Below are 12,887 nucleotides of genomic sequence, written 5' to 3'. Positions count from 1 at the left end.
ACTCAGCCTTCCGCCCCACTGCCAAATGAGACAAAGTGCAGCCCTGGAGGCCCCGCGAGAAGCTGAGGAGGCATCAGGCAGAGCGAAAGCCAGCTCTGGCCCTGGGCACGGGCAGGAACCCCCAGAGCATCGTCACCCTGACATAAGCTGAGCCCCAGCGACATGGGCATGATGCAGGACAGCCCAGTGCATGCAGAATATTTCTTTTTCAAAGTTTCTGTGTGGGGTGTGTGTGTGTGTGTGTGTGTGTGTCCACATGTGCCCGCCTTCCCCAGGACTTGAACTCAGGGCCTAGGCACCATATTTGACCTGCTTTGTGCTCAAGGCTGGTGCTCTACCACTTAAATCACAGCTCCAATTCTGATTTTCTATTGGTTCATTGGAGATAAGAGTCTCACGGGTTTTCCTGCCCAGGGCTAGCTTTGAACCAAGATCCTTAGATCTCAGCCTCCTGAGCAGCTGACAGGTGTGAGCCATTGGCACAGGATAGCTGATTTCTTATGTGCTCTGTGCTCTGATAAATGCACTTTGTAGGATATGATGGACAGATGGATGCATGGATGCATGGATAGATGGTAGGATGGATGGATGATAGATAGATAGATAGATATATAGATAGATAGATAGATAGATAGATAGATAGATAGATGATAGATAACATGGATAAGCTGGTGTGTGATATCAACAATCTCTGGAATGACTGAGGATAAATAAATGAAGAAACCAGCAACGACTAAGCTCTCCCCAGAGCCTGTGCCATACCAGCCCCCACAGAAGACCCCACATGCAGCAATGCGGGGCCTGACTCCCCAGGACCCCCGGGAGAGGCCTCCATCTGTCCACTGCCTCCTTCTTCTTACTCCCACCCACAGCTTAAAAAAAAAAATCAGGAACATTCTCCTGCACTGTCTCAGGACTCTGGAACATTCTCCTGCACTGTCTCGGGACTCTGGAACATTCTCCTGCACTGTCTCGGGACTCTGAGAGGCAGGGAAGGCACAATGACCACCTTGCTCACAAGTAGGCGGCTGGGCCGTACGTGGCTGAGGGATGGGTGGACGGGGTGGACAGCCTGGCGCCCGCCCCCACCGGCCCACGGCCTCCACGGCCTCCTAATCGCCCCTGACTACGGTCACACTCTTGGTGCCAAAGAAATGTTCACACGCCTTGTCAAGTCCCAAACCTGACAGGCTCTCAGGAGAGCTCAGGGCAGATAGAGTTTATGAAGGAGGAGGAGGGAGGGAGGGGGCGGAGGGTGGGAAGGAGGGAAATGTGTCTGAGAAGCTTGCCCTCAAATGCCCTGAGGACAAATTAACTCCTCCACAGCTGCCAGCCCGGGCAGGAAAGTCTGTGAGACTCTGATCTCTAAGGAACCACTAGAAAACCGGAAGTGGCGCTGTGGCTCAAGTGGTAGAGCGCCAGCCTAGAGCAAAAGAGCTCAGGGACAGCGCCCAGGCCCCGAGTTCAAGACCCACAACTGACAAAAGGGGCAAGGGTGTTGTCGGGCCAGTGGACGAGTGAGCGGGGATTTGTGCAGACCCAGATGGCCGACGTACGGCTCCCACATTTCCCCTGGGTGCCTGGAAGGGCAGAGTGGCATTTGGGCACCTGGCACCCAGGTTCTTGTCTGTGTGGTTATATACTGATACATGCTCGCTGAACGCCCCCGGCAGCACGGGCAAGAGGGCGGGTGCGGGAGCCGAGGAACAAGGGGTCGTTCACGCATGGAGGGCAGAATGAAGGAGCTCGCAGGACTTTCCTATCTTAACCCAGCCCCCTCCCAGTCGAGTCCCGGTAAATATTTGCCAAGTGAATTGATGTACTTCGATTCACACGCAGTGTCTATCGTTAATGAACACGTAGTGCTTTCTACATCAGAAAAATCTCGTCGTGCACTCACTGAATAATAAAACAGCATGCAGTCCTCCCTCCCCTGCGGCCTCTCCCTTCCTCTTTGCTGGGGGGCAGGCCTGGGGAGTGGGTCCCCAGCACCCCCAGAGCCCTGAGATGTCAGAAGGTGAGTGCCAGTCCTGGGGCTTGAACTTGGGGCCTGGGCGCTGTCCCTGAGCTCTTTCACTCAAGGCTGGCGCTCTACCACTTGAACCACAGCGCCACTTCCAGTTTTCTGGTGGTTCATGGGAGATCAGAGTCTCACGGACTTTCCTGCCCTGGGCTGGCTTTGAACCACAGTCCTCAGATCTCAGCCTCTCCTGACAAGCTGGGATGACAGGTGTGAGCCACGGCGCCCAGCTGATGTGGGATCATTTTATCCAGCGATTTTTATACAAGTCTTAGGTGTTGTGTGACATTGGGTCTGTGGTCTGTGTGGGGTTGATTTCTGTGCCGACATGGACTAAGGCCTCTTTTTATACCCAGCGTCTGTTGGAGACGAGCCCACCCTTGTGCCCGGCACGGGGGCTGCTGGGGACCCGACGACCTTCCGATCCCTGGGACAGCGCTCTGCTCCCTGCAGCTTTCCGAAGTTCCTCACGCGGTGGGGTTTTTTGTTTTTGTTTTTTCATTTTCCAAAGCCTCCTTTTCTCCGGATCTTCCTGACTCAGCATCTGGAATCTATAGACGCCGCTCGGCCAGGAAGTGCCGCCCTGGTCTCTGAGATTCTATCTGCCTAATCAACCAGCGCGTCACATACCTTGTGTAGATCGCCAATTTTTTCCCCCAAAAAATGAGTAGATTAGAGTATAGCCGTCTATTTTAGGGCTGAATCGGACGTGATTACAACTCAGTTGACGCTTTCGGAGAGAACTCTGGCTCTGAGAGCATCCGGCACCATTGTCCCAGCAAAGCGGGGACTCAACCAATCCAAAGGGGCGTTTATCCAGAAACATCACTGCCTGCAATGCGGCGGATTCTGCTTGTGATCAGGAGGATGGCTAGCTGAAAATGTCTGGGGTGTTACATTGGACGGTGCCAGGTGGCACGCACACACACACACACACAGAGCCCAGGGTGTGTCCATCTTCATGTCCAGCCCTGTCCATTTCAACCTCAAGCCCAACCTGGCTGATCACACAGGAGGTCAGTGGTGACCGTCGAGTGGATGCCTGGTGGGAGGGACCGAGTGGGCAGCGTGGATTGGGACCTGGCCACCTCCTGGTCACTCTGGGATAAACGCGATCGAAGAGAAAAACCACGGAAAGTCCCCCAGGGAAACCATCAGCCTGAATTCCACGTGTTCAAATGAAGGTCGTGAATGATCCTGGAGGGGAAGTGACTTTGTGCCAGGAGACAGACCACGCGCGACTTGGGAGATACAAAGACGCAAAATTAAGACTTGCTGGCCACAGATTATCATCTGTGAGAGAAACCTGGGGAGCGGGAGGCATGGTTCAGGCGGTAGAGCATCCTCCGGTGAGTGACAGCCTCAGAGTCTGAGTTCGCGTCCTGGTCAAAAAGCAGAGAACTAAAGCTGAGATCATAGGGGTGAGAATTCAAGAGATTTCAGTGTCTCGTGGCAGGCGTTTGTGATCTACGGAGTATTTTAGCAAGGGGAGGCGCACAATTAAAGTTCTATTTGGTGTCTGTGTCTTGTGTCGGGGTCCAGAGAAAACTCGTTAGCGAAGCACGCGTGACCCTCCGGGGCCCAGTGTGTGCGGCTCGTACCGCCGGGGCCCCGGGCCTTCGCTGCGCAGAGGCCGCGCCCCGGCCGCTGGCGGAGAGGCCAGGGTGCAACTTCCAGAATGGACAGCAATGGCATCGCCTGTGCGGCCCTCAGTGCCTTCCCTCCCGCATCATGCCACCAGCCCAGACGGGCACGCGGGGCTCATTGCGGGAGGTCCAGGGCTGGGCCGATAGAAACTTCTAGCAATGTGCATGAAGTCGACTTCAAGCCCACTTCTGGTGAGAACCTGCCCATCCTGAGAAACTGACTTTCATACCAACTTGACATCTCTCCTCCTCCTCTCTCTCTCTTCTCTCCCCCTCCCTCTCTCCCTCCCCCTCTCTTCTCTTGGCTTTCTCCCTCTCCTTCCTTTCCCCCTTTCTCTCTCTCCCTCTCTCTAATTTCTCCCTTTCCTTCCTTCCTTCCCCTTTCCCTCTCTCTCCTCTTGGCTTTCTCTCTCTCCTTTCTTCCTCTCCCTCTCTCTCTGATTTCTCCCTCTCCTTCCTTCCTTCCCTCCCTCCTCGGCGTTCTCCCTCTCCTTCCTTCCCCCTTTCTCTTCTCCCTCTCTCTCTCTCTCTCTGATTTCTCCCTTTTCTTCCTTCCTTCCCCCTTTCCCTTTCTCTTCTCTCTCTCTCCCCCCCTCTTGGATTTCTCTCTCTCCTTTCTTCCTCTCCCTCTCTCTTATCTCTCCCTTTTCTTCCTTCTTTCCTCCCTTTTCCCCCCCTCTCTCCTTCCCCCCCTCTTGGATTTTTCTCTCTCCTTTCTTCCCTTCTCTGTCTCCCCTCCCTTCCTCTATCTCCTCTTGGCTTTCTCTCTCTCCTTTCTTCCTCTCCCTCTCTCTCTCTGTCTCTCTTTCTCCCTTTCCTTCCTTCCTTCCCCCTTTCCCTCTCTCTCTCTTCTCTCTCTCACCTTCCCCCCTCTCCTCTTGGCTTTCTCTCCTTTCTTCCTCCCCCTCTCTCTGATTTCTCTCTCTCCTTTCTTCCCTTCTCTCTTCCCCCCCTTTCTCCCCCCAGTTCCAGAGACCCAATGACTTCTCACCCCCTTTCCGCTTCGGGACGGTGCCGAACGGCAGCACGGAGCGGAACATCCGGAACAACTATGCGGAGATGCACGCCTACATGGGGAAGTTCAACCAGAGGGGCGTGGACGACGCGCTGCTCTCCCTCAAGACGGGGTAAGCACCGGCCGGAGCCCGGGGAGCCCGTGCCCGCCGGGTCAGACACCTGGTGCCCTAAAACCATTCCACTGAGACAGGCCCACGTTGGCCCTTGACACACGATTGCGTCACGCCTCCCCGGGGTAGCCGGCCCGTGCTCTGCGGCTCCCGGGCTGTGGCTGATCTCTGTGTCCCGTCTGTTGGCCTTCACTTAACCACGAAACAGATGAAATGCGTATTTTTTTAAGTAGAAAGGAGCCAGGCACCGGTGGCTCCTGCCTGAAAATCCTAGCCAGTCCGTGAGACTCAGCGCCCGTCAGACACCCAAGAAAGCAACTTTTGGGACTTGGGCTGTGCCCCCTTTTATAAGAGATCCACCCATGCCTCATGACCAAGCAGCTGACCTCGTGGAAATCTGGGGAGACCGCCTGCTGCGTGCTCCCCCGAATCTGTCTGCTGCCTGCGTGGCTTTGCGGTGAAGGCTGGGCTTGGGTGGGGCGCCTGCCTGCAGCCTGGCCTCTGAGCACGCCCTCTATGCCCACCCTTCCCCATGTAGTTCCACACAGAGGGGTCTGCGAGCTCTGAGTCTCTCCCTCTCTCATGATGGCTCGTGTCTGCCCCCTACTCAAGCCTACACCATCCCCGCCCAGCACAGAAGGCTAGAACCTTCCAGAACCTTCCAGAACCCACACACAAAATAATAATAATAGCACCTATCGAAGCCCGGACACCCTCACCCTTTCTCCCCACCCTGGGCTGTAATAAGCTGAGAAATGGAAAGAAAAAAATTATAGAATTCTCACCCTTCCTCTTCACCCCAAATCCACAGAGAACAGAGCAGCCCCTTGGGCCCTGCCGGTAGCTTTCCGGATGACCCCCTCCCCCACTCCTGCCCTCCCCCTGCCACATGGGTCATTCTGGTCGTCAAACACCTCCCTCCTCCAGACCCGGCCCCTCTGCTTCTCTCTCGTGCAGAAAACTAGACGCGTTCATCTACGACGCAGCGGTGCTGAACTACATGGCCGGTCGGGATGAGGGCTGCAAGCTGGTGACCATCGGCAGCGGCAAGGTCTTCGCCTCCACCGGCTATGGCATCGCCATCCAGAAGGACTCGGGCTGGAAGCGCCAGATAGACCTGGCCATCCTGCAGCTGTTCGGTGACGGTGAGTCCAAGAACGGGATCACGGGCCTGCACTGGAGGCCCGCCCGGAACCCCGGCCTTCCCGATCCCTGCCTCCAATCTGTGCATTTCCAAGTCAATCAATAAATCAATTAGAATTCATTGTCACCCTAGTTGACCAGAGGTGGGCGGGGGGGGGGGGTGTGTTCGGTAGATTCCTGGTGCTGCCGAGACAAACGGCCTTAAGCCAGGCGACTTACATGGCCTGGGTTGTTGCCTGGTAATTCTGGAGGCTTGGAGTCTGGGATCTTAAGTGTGCACAGGGCCAGGCGCCAGTGGCTCACGCCTGTCATCCCAGCTATTCAGGAGAGGCTGAGATCTGAGGATCGTCGTTCAAAGCCAGCCCAGGCAGGAAAGTCCGTGACACTCTGATCTCCAATAAACCGCTCAGAGAAGGCCAGAAGTGGCACTGTGGCTCACGTGGTAGAGTGCCCGCCTTAAGTACCAAGAGGCTCATGGACAGTGCCCAGGCCCTGAGTTCAAGCCCCAGGACCGGCACACACGCCAAAAAGGAAAGAATCTCCCATGTCCTCCATCAGAAGACAGAACAGGAAGTCATCTCTCCTGATTGCTTGTGCTCTGGTTTTCCACATTTCTCTTCACTCTGATGTCCTGTGTGTGTGTGTGTGCGTGCGCGTGAGCGTGCACGCGCACCACCAGACATTAATCCGCTTTCTCCTGGGCGGTGTCCATCTCTACACTCTGCAGAGTGTCTGCCACACAGCTCCAAATCATGCCTGGCTCTTAGGAGGACCCGGGGTGGCCTTTCAGATTGGAGGTGAAGTGGCTGCTGCCCAAGTTTGGAAGAAGGGAGAGAGAGTAAAACAAAAAGCATTGTTTGATCAAAGACAGGAGTTAGAAAGAGATTGGGTTGATGTCAAAAAGAGCAGGGGAAACGGCTGGTGACGTGACAAGTCAGCTTGCCGTGAGCCCTTCCGTGGTTTTACCAAGGTCACCGGCGAGCTGGAGACGCCTCGTGAACGCCTTGGGGGCAGGGGCCCCTATCGGATTGTGCATCCAAAGTTTCTAACCTGACTCAAACCCTTGGCATGGGCAGCCTTCCTCGTGAGATGATTTTCTTTCCTCGGAGTTCTCATGGAACCTGCTCCCTTCCATCTCCTTCCTGCCTCTGACGTCCCCAGCTCCACCCAAGTGCACAAAGGACACTGAAACCCGGCCGAACGGAAGCCATCAAAGCTGGCTGAAAAAGAGAAAGGTCTGGTCTGGGTGGGCTGGCTCCTAATCCAGGCCTACTCCTGCAATCCAGGGACTCCGTCCCTCCGCCTCTCTGTCTGTCTTTCCCTGACCCAACATGTTTAAACGAGCGTTTCTGTTCAACCTCATCTGCAGACTGCTACCCGGCCGGATTCTTCTCCATCCTTCCCCTCAGCGAGCCTTATGTGTGCCTACACCCTCCCTCTTGACTGTCCTCTTCCTGCCACTTTCCACTGCGGTAGAAATTAAAATCCACACATTCACCAGGCCCCCGTCCCTCCTAGACACTCACTGACCACGCTAGCCACACAATGACCCCCACCGGCCGGGCCTCTCTTACCTGCATGGCGGAGAGCTCAGCCATGTCGGTCCTTTGCAAAGCTGTTTGCACCACATCAGAGAGAGAAGTGTGCACCTCTCATTTCTTCACATCGCCCGCAGGTTCCTCCTAGATTTCCATGGAGTAGCAGCTGGACACGCTGATGGATTCATATATGACCGTATTAATAAAATGACCGATTGAGCCGGGCACCGGTGGCTCATGCCTGTCATCCCAGCTACTCAGGAGACTGAGATCTGAGGATCACAGTTCAAAGCCAGCCAAGGCAGGAAAGTCCATGAGACTCTTACCTCCAATTAGCTACATGGAAAAAGTCCGAAGTGGTGCCGTGGCTCAAGTGGTAGAGCACCTGCCGTTAAGCAAAGGAAGCTCAGGGACAGTGCCAAGGCCCTGAGTTCAAGTCCCAGGACTGGCCACACACACAAAAAGATTGAGTCACATTTAATGGCAATAAAATGAGTGTGGACATGATTCCTTCCTCTGTGTCTCTGGCTTTTTCTCATGTTTTTATCTTTCTCTCTGTCTTCCTCCATGTCCCTCTGTTTCCCCCTTTCCCTCTCCTCCTCTCCCACGGTCCCTCGTTCCCTGTCTGTCTCTCCGGCCGCCGCCCGGTCCTCAGGGGAGATGGAGGAGCTGGAAGCCTTGTGGCTCACCGGCATCTGTCACAATGAGAAGAACGAGGTGATGAGCAGCCAGCTAGACATCGACAACATGGCGGGCGTCTTCTACATGCTAGGGGCGGCCATGGCCCTCAGCCTGATCACCTTCATCTGCGAGCACCTCTTCTACTGGCAGTTCCGCCATTGCTTCATGGGCGTCTGCTCTGGCAAGCCCGGCATGGTCTTCTCCATCAGCAGAGTAAGTGCTTCCGGGTCAATGCCCCGGGGCTCCCCAGGCGGCGTGGCCCCACACCATGCAAACACCCAGCTCCTAGGGGGCGCAAGCGCTGGCCTGGCGTGGCTGCTGCATGCATTTTCCCTGGGAGCACATGTGATGTGGTTCCAGTGGTTCAGGAGTGGGTGATAGGCCAGGTGCCCGTGGCTCACGCCTGTCTTCCCAGCTGTTCAGGAGGCTGAGATCTGAGGATCTCGGTTCAAAGCCAGGCAGGGCAGGAAAATCCGTGAGACTCTTATCTCCAATAAACCACTCAGAAAACCAGAAGTGCAGCCATGGCTCAAGTGGTAGAGCACCACCCTTGAGTTGAAGAGCTCAGGGACAGCGCCCAGGCCCTGAGTTCAAGTCCCATGACTGACCCAAGAAACAAAGAGTGGGTGATATTATATTTCATATTTATTCAGAGAGGGGGATAAGCCCCGCACAGTGTGGGCCTGGAACATTTGGTGCTCAACAAGAACTGGCAGGTCTAGGGAACGGAAATCCTGGCTTGGTCCCCAGTGCTTTTCATCAGCACTAGCTGATTCCACGGAGGCCGCATTAATCATGTCCTCCTTCAGACGCTTGCGCTTCTTGTGGCTAGCTCTCTTGCTGCAACGTGCAGAGGTATATTGTTGGCGGTTTCATTCCGCCTGTGTTCTAACCATGTATGAAGTCCAGGGAGTCAAAAAAAAAAAAAGCCTGTCAGACAGGCGCGGTGGCCCAGGCCCTGCCAGCCAGCTCTCGGGAGACCGGGCCGGCAGAATCACGCATTCTGGGCCTGGGCTGGTTTTGCGGTGGAGAGCCGGGCCTCCTCCACATCCTCTCTTAGCTGTGCCATGGGCTGAGGCCTTGTGGAGAAGAAGAGAACTGCGGGGGGGGGGGGGGTCCACAGCCCCTGCACCACAGAGTTCCAGTAGAAAAACAGCAAAGCTCAGGGAGAGAGCCTGGGCCCCGAGTTCCAGCCCCAGGACCATAACTCTCTCTCTCTCTGATGTTCTCCCCAGCCAGGCAGTTCCCGGCGGGAGAGGGCAGTTCTTGGTCTCCAGAACTTTCTGGAACCTTCCAGAAACTTCCAGAAAACCTAACTCATGCTCTCTGATGTTCCCCCCCACCCACCCACAGGGCATCTACAGCTGCATCCACGGGGTGGCGATTGAGGAGCGCCAGTCGGTGATGAACTCCCCGACGGCCACCATGAACAACACGCACTCCAACATCCTGCGTCTGCTGCGCACGGCCAAGAACATGGCGAACCTGTCCGGAGTGAACGGCTCCCCGCAGAGCGCCCTGGACTTCATCCGCCGCGAGTCATCGGTCTACGACATCTCGGAGCACCGGCGCAGCTTCACGCACTCGGACTGCAAGTCCTACAACCCGCCCTGCGAGGAGAACCTGTTCAGCGACTACATCAGCGAGGTGGAGCGAACGTTCGGGAACCTGCAGCTGAAGGACAGCAATGTGTACCAGGACCACTACCACCACCACCACCGCCCGCACAGCATCGGCAGCACCAGCTCCATCGACGGCCTGTACGACTGCGACAACCCGCCCTTCACCACCCAGCCCCGGCCCCTCGGCAAGAAGCCCCTGGACCTGGGCCCGCCGCCCGCCAAGCACGGCCAGCTGGGCGACCTGTACGGCAAGTTCTCCTTCAAGAGCGACCGCTACGGCCATGACGACCTGATCCGCTCCGACGCCTCCGACATCTCCACGCACACCGTCACCTATGGTAACATCGAGGGCAACGCCGCCAAGCGCCGGAAGCAGCAGTACAAGGACAGCCTGAAGAAGCGCCCCGCGTCCGCCAAGTCCCGGCGCGAGTTCGACGAGATCGAGCTGGCCTACCGCCGACGGCCGCCGCGCTCGCCCGACCACAAGCGCTACTTCAGGGACAAGGAGGGGCTGAGGGACTTCTACCTGGACCAGTTCCGGCCCAAGGAGAGCTCGCCGCACTGGGAGCACGTGGACCTCACCGACATCTACAAGGAACGGAGCGGCGACGGCTTCAAGCGAGACTCGGTGAGCACCGGCGGTGGCGGCTCGTGTCCCAACAGGCCTCACGTCAAACATCCGACGGGCGGCGGTGGTGGCGGCGGTGGCGACAAGCACGTGGTGGGTGGCGTGCCGGCGCCGTGGGAGAAGAGCCTGAGCTCCGTGGACTGGGACGAGCGGTCCACGGGGAACTTCTGCCGCAGCTGCCCGTCGAAGCTGCACAACTACGCGACGGCCGTGGTGCCGGGCCAGAGCTCGGGGCGACAGCCGTGCATCCGCTGCGAGGCGTGCAAGAAGGCCGGGAACCTCTACGACATCAGCGAGGACAACTCCCTGCAGGACCTGGAGCCCGGGCCCACCCCCGTGCCCGCCGGGGCCGCCCCGTCCACCAAGTACCCCCAGAGCCCCACCAACGCCAAGGCCCAGAAGAAGAACCGGAACCGGCTGCGGCGCCAGCACTCCTACGACACCTTCGTGGACCTGCAGAAGGAGGAGGCCGCCCTGGCCCCGCGCAGCGTGAGCCTCAAGGACAAGAGCCGCTTCCTAGACGGCAGCCCCTACGCCCACATGTTCGAGATGGCGGCCGGCGAGGGGGGCTTCGCCAACAGCAAAGCCTCGGTGCCCACCGCCGGCCACCACCACAACCCCGGCGGCGGTGGCTACATGCTCAGCAAGTCCCTGTACCCTGACAGGGTCACCCAGAACCCTTTCATCCCCACGTTCGGAGATGACCAGTGCCTGCTCCACGGCAGCAAATCTCACTTCTTCCGACAGCCCACGGTGGCCGGGGCGGCGGCAAAAGCCAGGCCGGACTTCCGCGGCCTGGTGGCCGGCAAGCCGGGGGTGGCGGCCGGTCACTTCCAGAAGGACATGTGTATAGGGAACCAGTCCAACCCCTGCGTGCCTAAAAACAAAAACCCCAGGGCTTTCAATGGCTCCAGCAACGGTCATGTGTACGAAAAACTGTCTAGCATTGAGTCTGATGTGTGAGTGAGGGCGGAGAGGTGGGTACGGGAGAGGCGGGGCCGGGGGCGTCGGGGTGCATGTGAAGGCCTGGGGGGCAGGTCCGGAGTGAGCTCGCTGCCCGTCGGCTCCTTTCTCGGTCTCCTCGTTCCCTCGTGGGTGTGTGCGGGGTCCTGGCAGCCCGTGACGGTGCCATCCCTCCCCCCTCCCTCCCTCCCTCCCTCCTCCATCCTTGTTCCCAGGAGAGGACAGAAATGGACATTCTCCCAAGCTGAGGGTGGCCTGCTAGGAAGGAGGAGCTCACAGAGAGGCTCCCAGGGGTAAAGGAAAAGGAGCCGCTTCCACGTAGGACTAGTTTTTCCCAGACTGACCTTCCCATAGGGGCTGGGCAAAGGACCAAGTGACAGAATGTCAAGGCTCAGGCGCTCTGTTTGGGGGAGGGCACAGAGGCCAAGAGGAGCAGGCCAGGGCCCGGTGGGCTGTTCACAGATGAGGCAGAGGGGAGAGGGGTTTGCTGGGACTCCACCCACCAGGCAGGGGAGGCCACAGTGGAGGTGGGGATTCCGGAACAAATCGGGAAAGTTTGCTCTGAGACTGGGTCCCAGGGTACAGAGGGAATGTGTGTGTGTGTGTGTGTCCCCAGAGTTTTGTGGGTTTCTCCCCGCCACCTTTCTGAATGAGGGGGGAAGGAACATGTAAAGATGAAGATTGTTCCGGGGATGGGGTGGGGGGAGGGGTGGTATCCCACAAAAGCAAGGCCTGAGTGTGATTGCTTTATTTATTTATTTATTTTTAGTGACATGGCCAGTACTTGCAGCTGATTTAAGAACTTTCGGGAAGCTGAGGGGAGGGAGTTCAGCAGCTATTAATTCTTGAGAGCAATGGATTCTAGATAATTCTCAAGCTTTTGGTCAAAGGCCAAGCTCTGGGAGGGGTTTCAAGAAGGGGGCTGCTGTCATCGGTGTCGGGGTTACCCTGCCTTCACCCCTTCTTACTCCACTTGGGGCTGGAAGAGCAGGCTGAGCGCTCCCCAAGAAATACCAACAGCAAGAGACGGGGGATAGGCAAGAGGCAGGGACGGAGCGGGGAGATATGGAAGTGGAGGGGTGTAGCTAGGAGGGACCCCCAACTTGGGAGAGCCCGCTCCTGTCAGAAGCCCGTGACCCTTCTAGCAACGGCTCCCTCCGCTCTCTGATTACACCACTTGCAAGTCAATACTCATGAGCGTGCGTGCAGTGTGTGTGTGTGCGTGTGTGCGTGCATGCGTGCACCCATGCAGCTCCAGGGACCAGGGTGGTGATGAAGGCAGGACCCCTCTGGGAAAGATGGAGAATTGAGGAGGGAAAAGCCCCCCTGGGCGCTGCCCTGCCCTCCCTCGGGCCGGGTCGCTGTGGACGCCTGATGGCAGAATCGCCATGTGACGCACAGGACAGGCAAGCCAGAACGGTGCTCCCCTCCCCTGCAAGACAGCAGCCACGCCCTCCAGCTCGCCCTCCCGCCTCTCCCTCCCTCTCCCCTCCTCTCCCCCTCCCCCCTCACCTTTACC

General features: G+C 57.5%; 1 protein-coding gene across 1 annotated transcript in view; it reads left to right on the top strand.

The window, feature by feature from the left end:
• The window catches only part of Grin2b (glutamate receptor, ionotropic, N-methyl D-aspartate 2B), a 118,789-nt gene extending 107,421 nt beyond the window's left edge, over positions 1 to 11,368 (top strand). Inside the window, exons 9-12 of the mRNA XM_013025087.1 lie at positions 4,633 to 4,793; positions 5,751 to 5,938; positions 8,130 to 8,368; positions 9,509 to 11,368. Coding sequence (XP_012880541.1) covers positions 4,633 to 4,793; positions 5,751 to 5,938; positions 8,130 to 8,368; positions 9,509 to 11,368 — 2,448 coding nt within the window. The remainder of the gene's footprint in view (positions 1 to 4,632; positions 4,794 to 5,750; positions 5,939 to 8,129; positions 8,369 to 9,508) is intronic.
• Positions 11,369 to 12,887: the final 1,519 nt, after the last annotated feature.

The sequence above is a fragment of the Dipodomys ordii genome, unplaced genomic scaffold (genome assembly GCF_000151885.1).
Source record: "Dipodomys ordii isolate 6190 unplaced genomic scaffold, Dord_2.0 Scaffold81, whole genome shotgun sequence".
NCBI lineage: Eukaryota > Metazoa > Chordata > Mammalia > Rodentia > Heteromyidae > Dipodomys > Dipodomys ordii.
The sequence above is the reverse complement of the archived record's forward strand: the minus strand, read 5'-3'. Positions and strand labels throughout refer to the sequence as shown.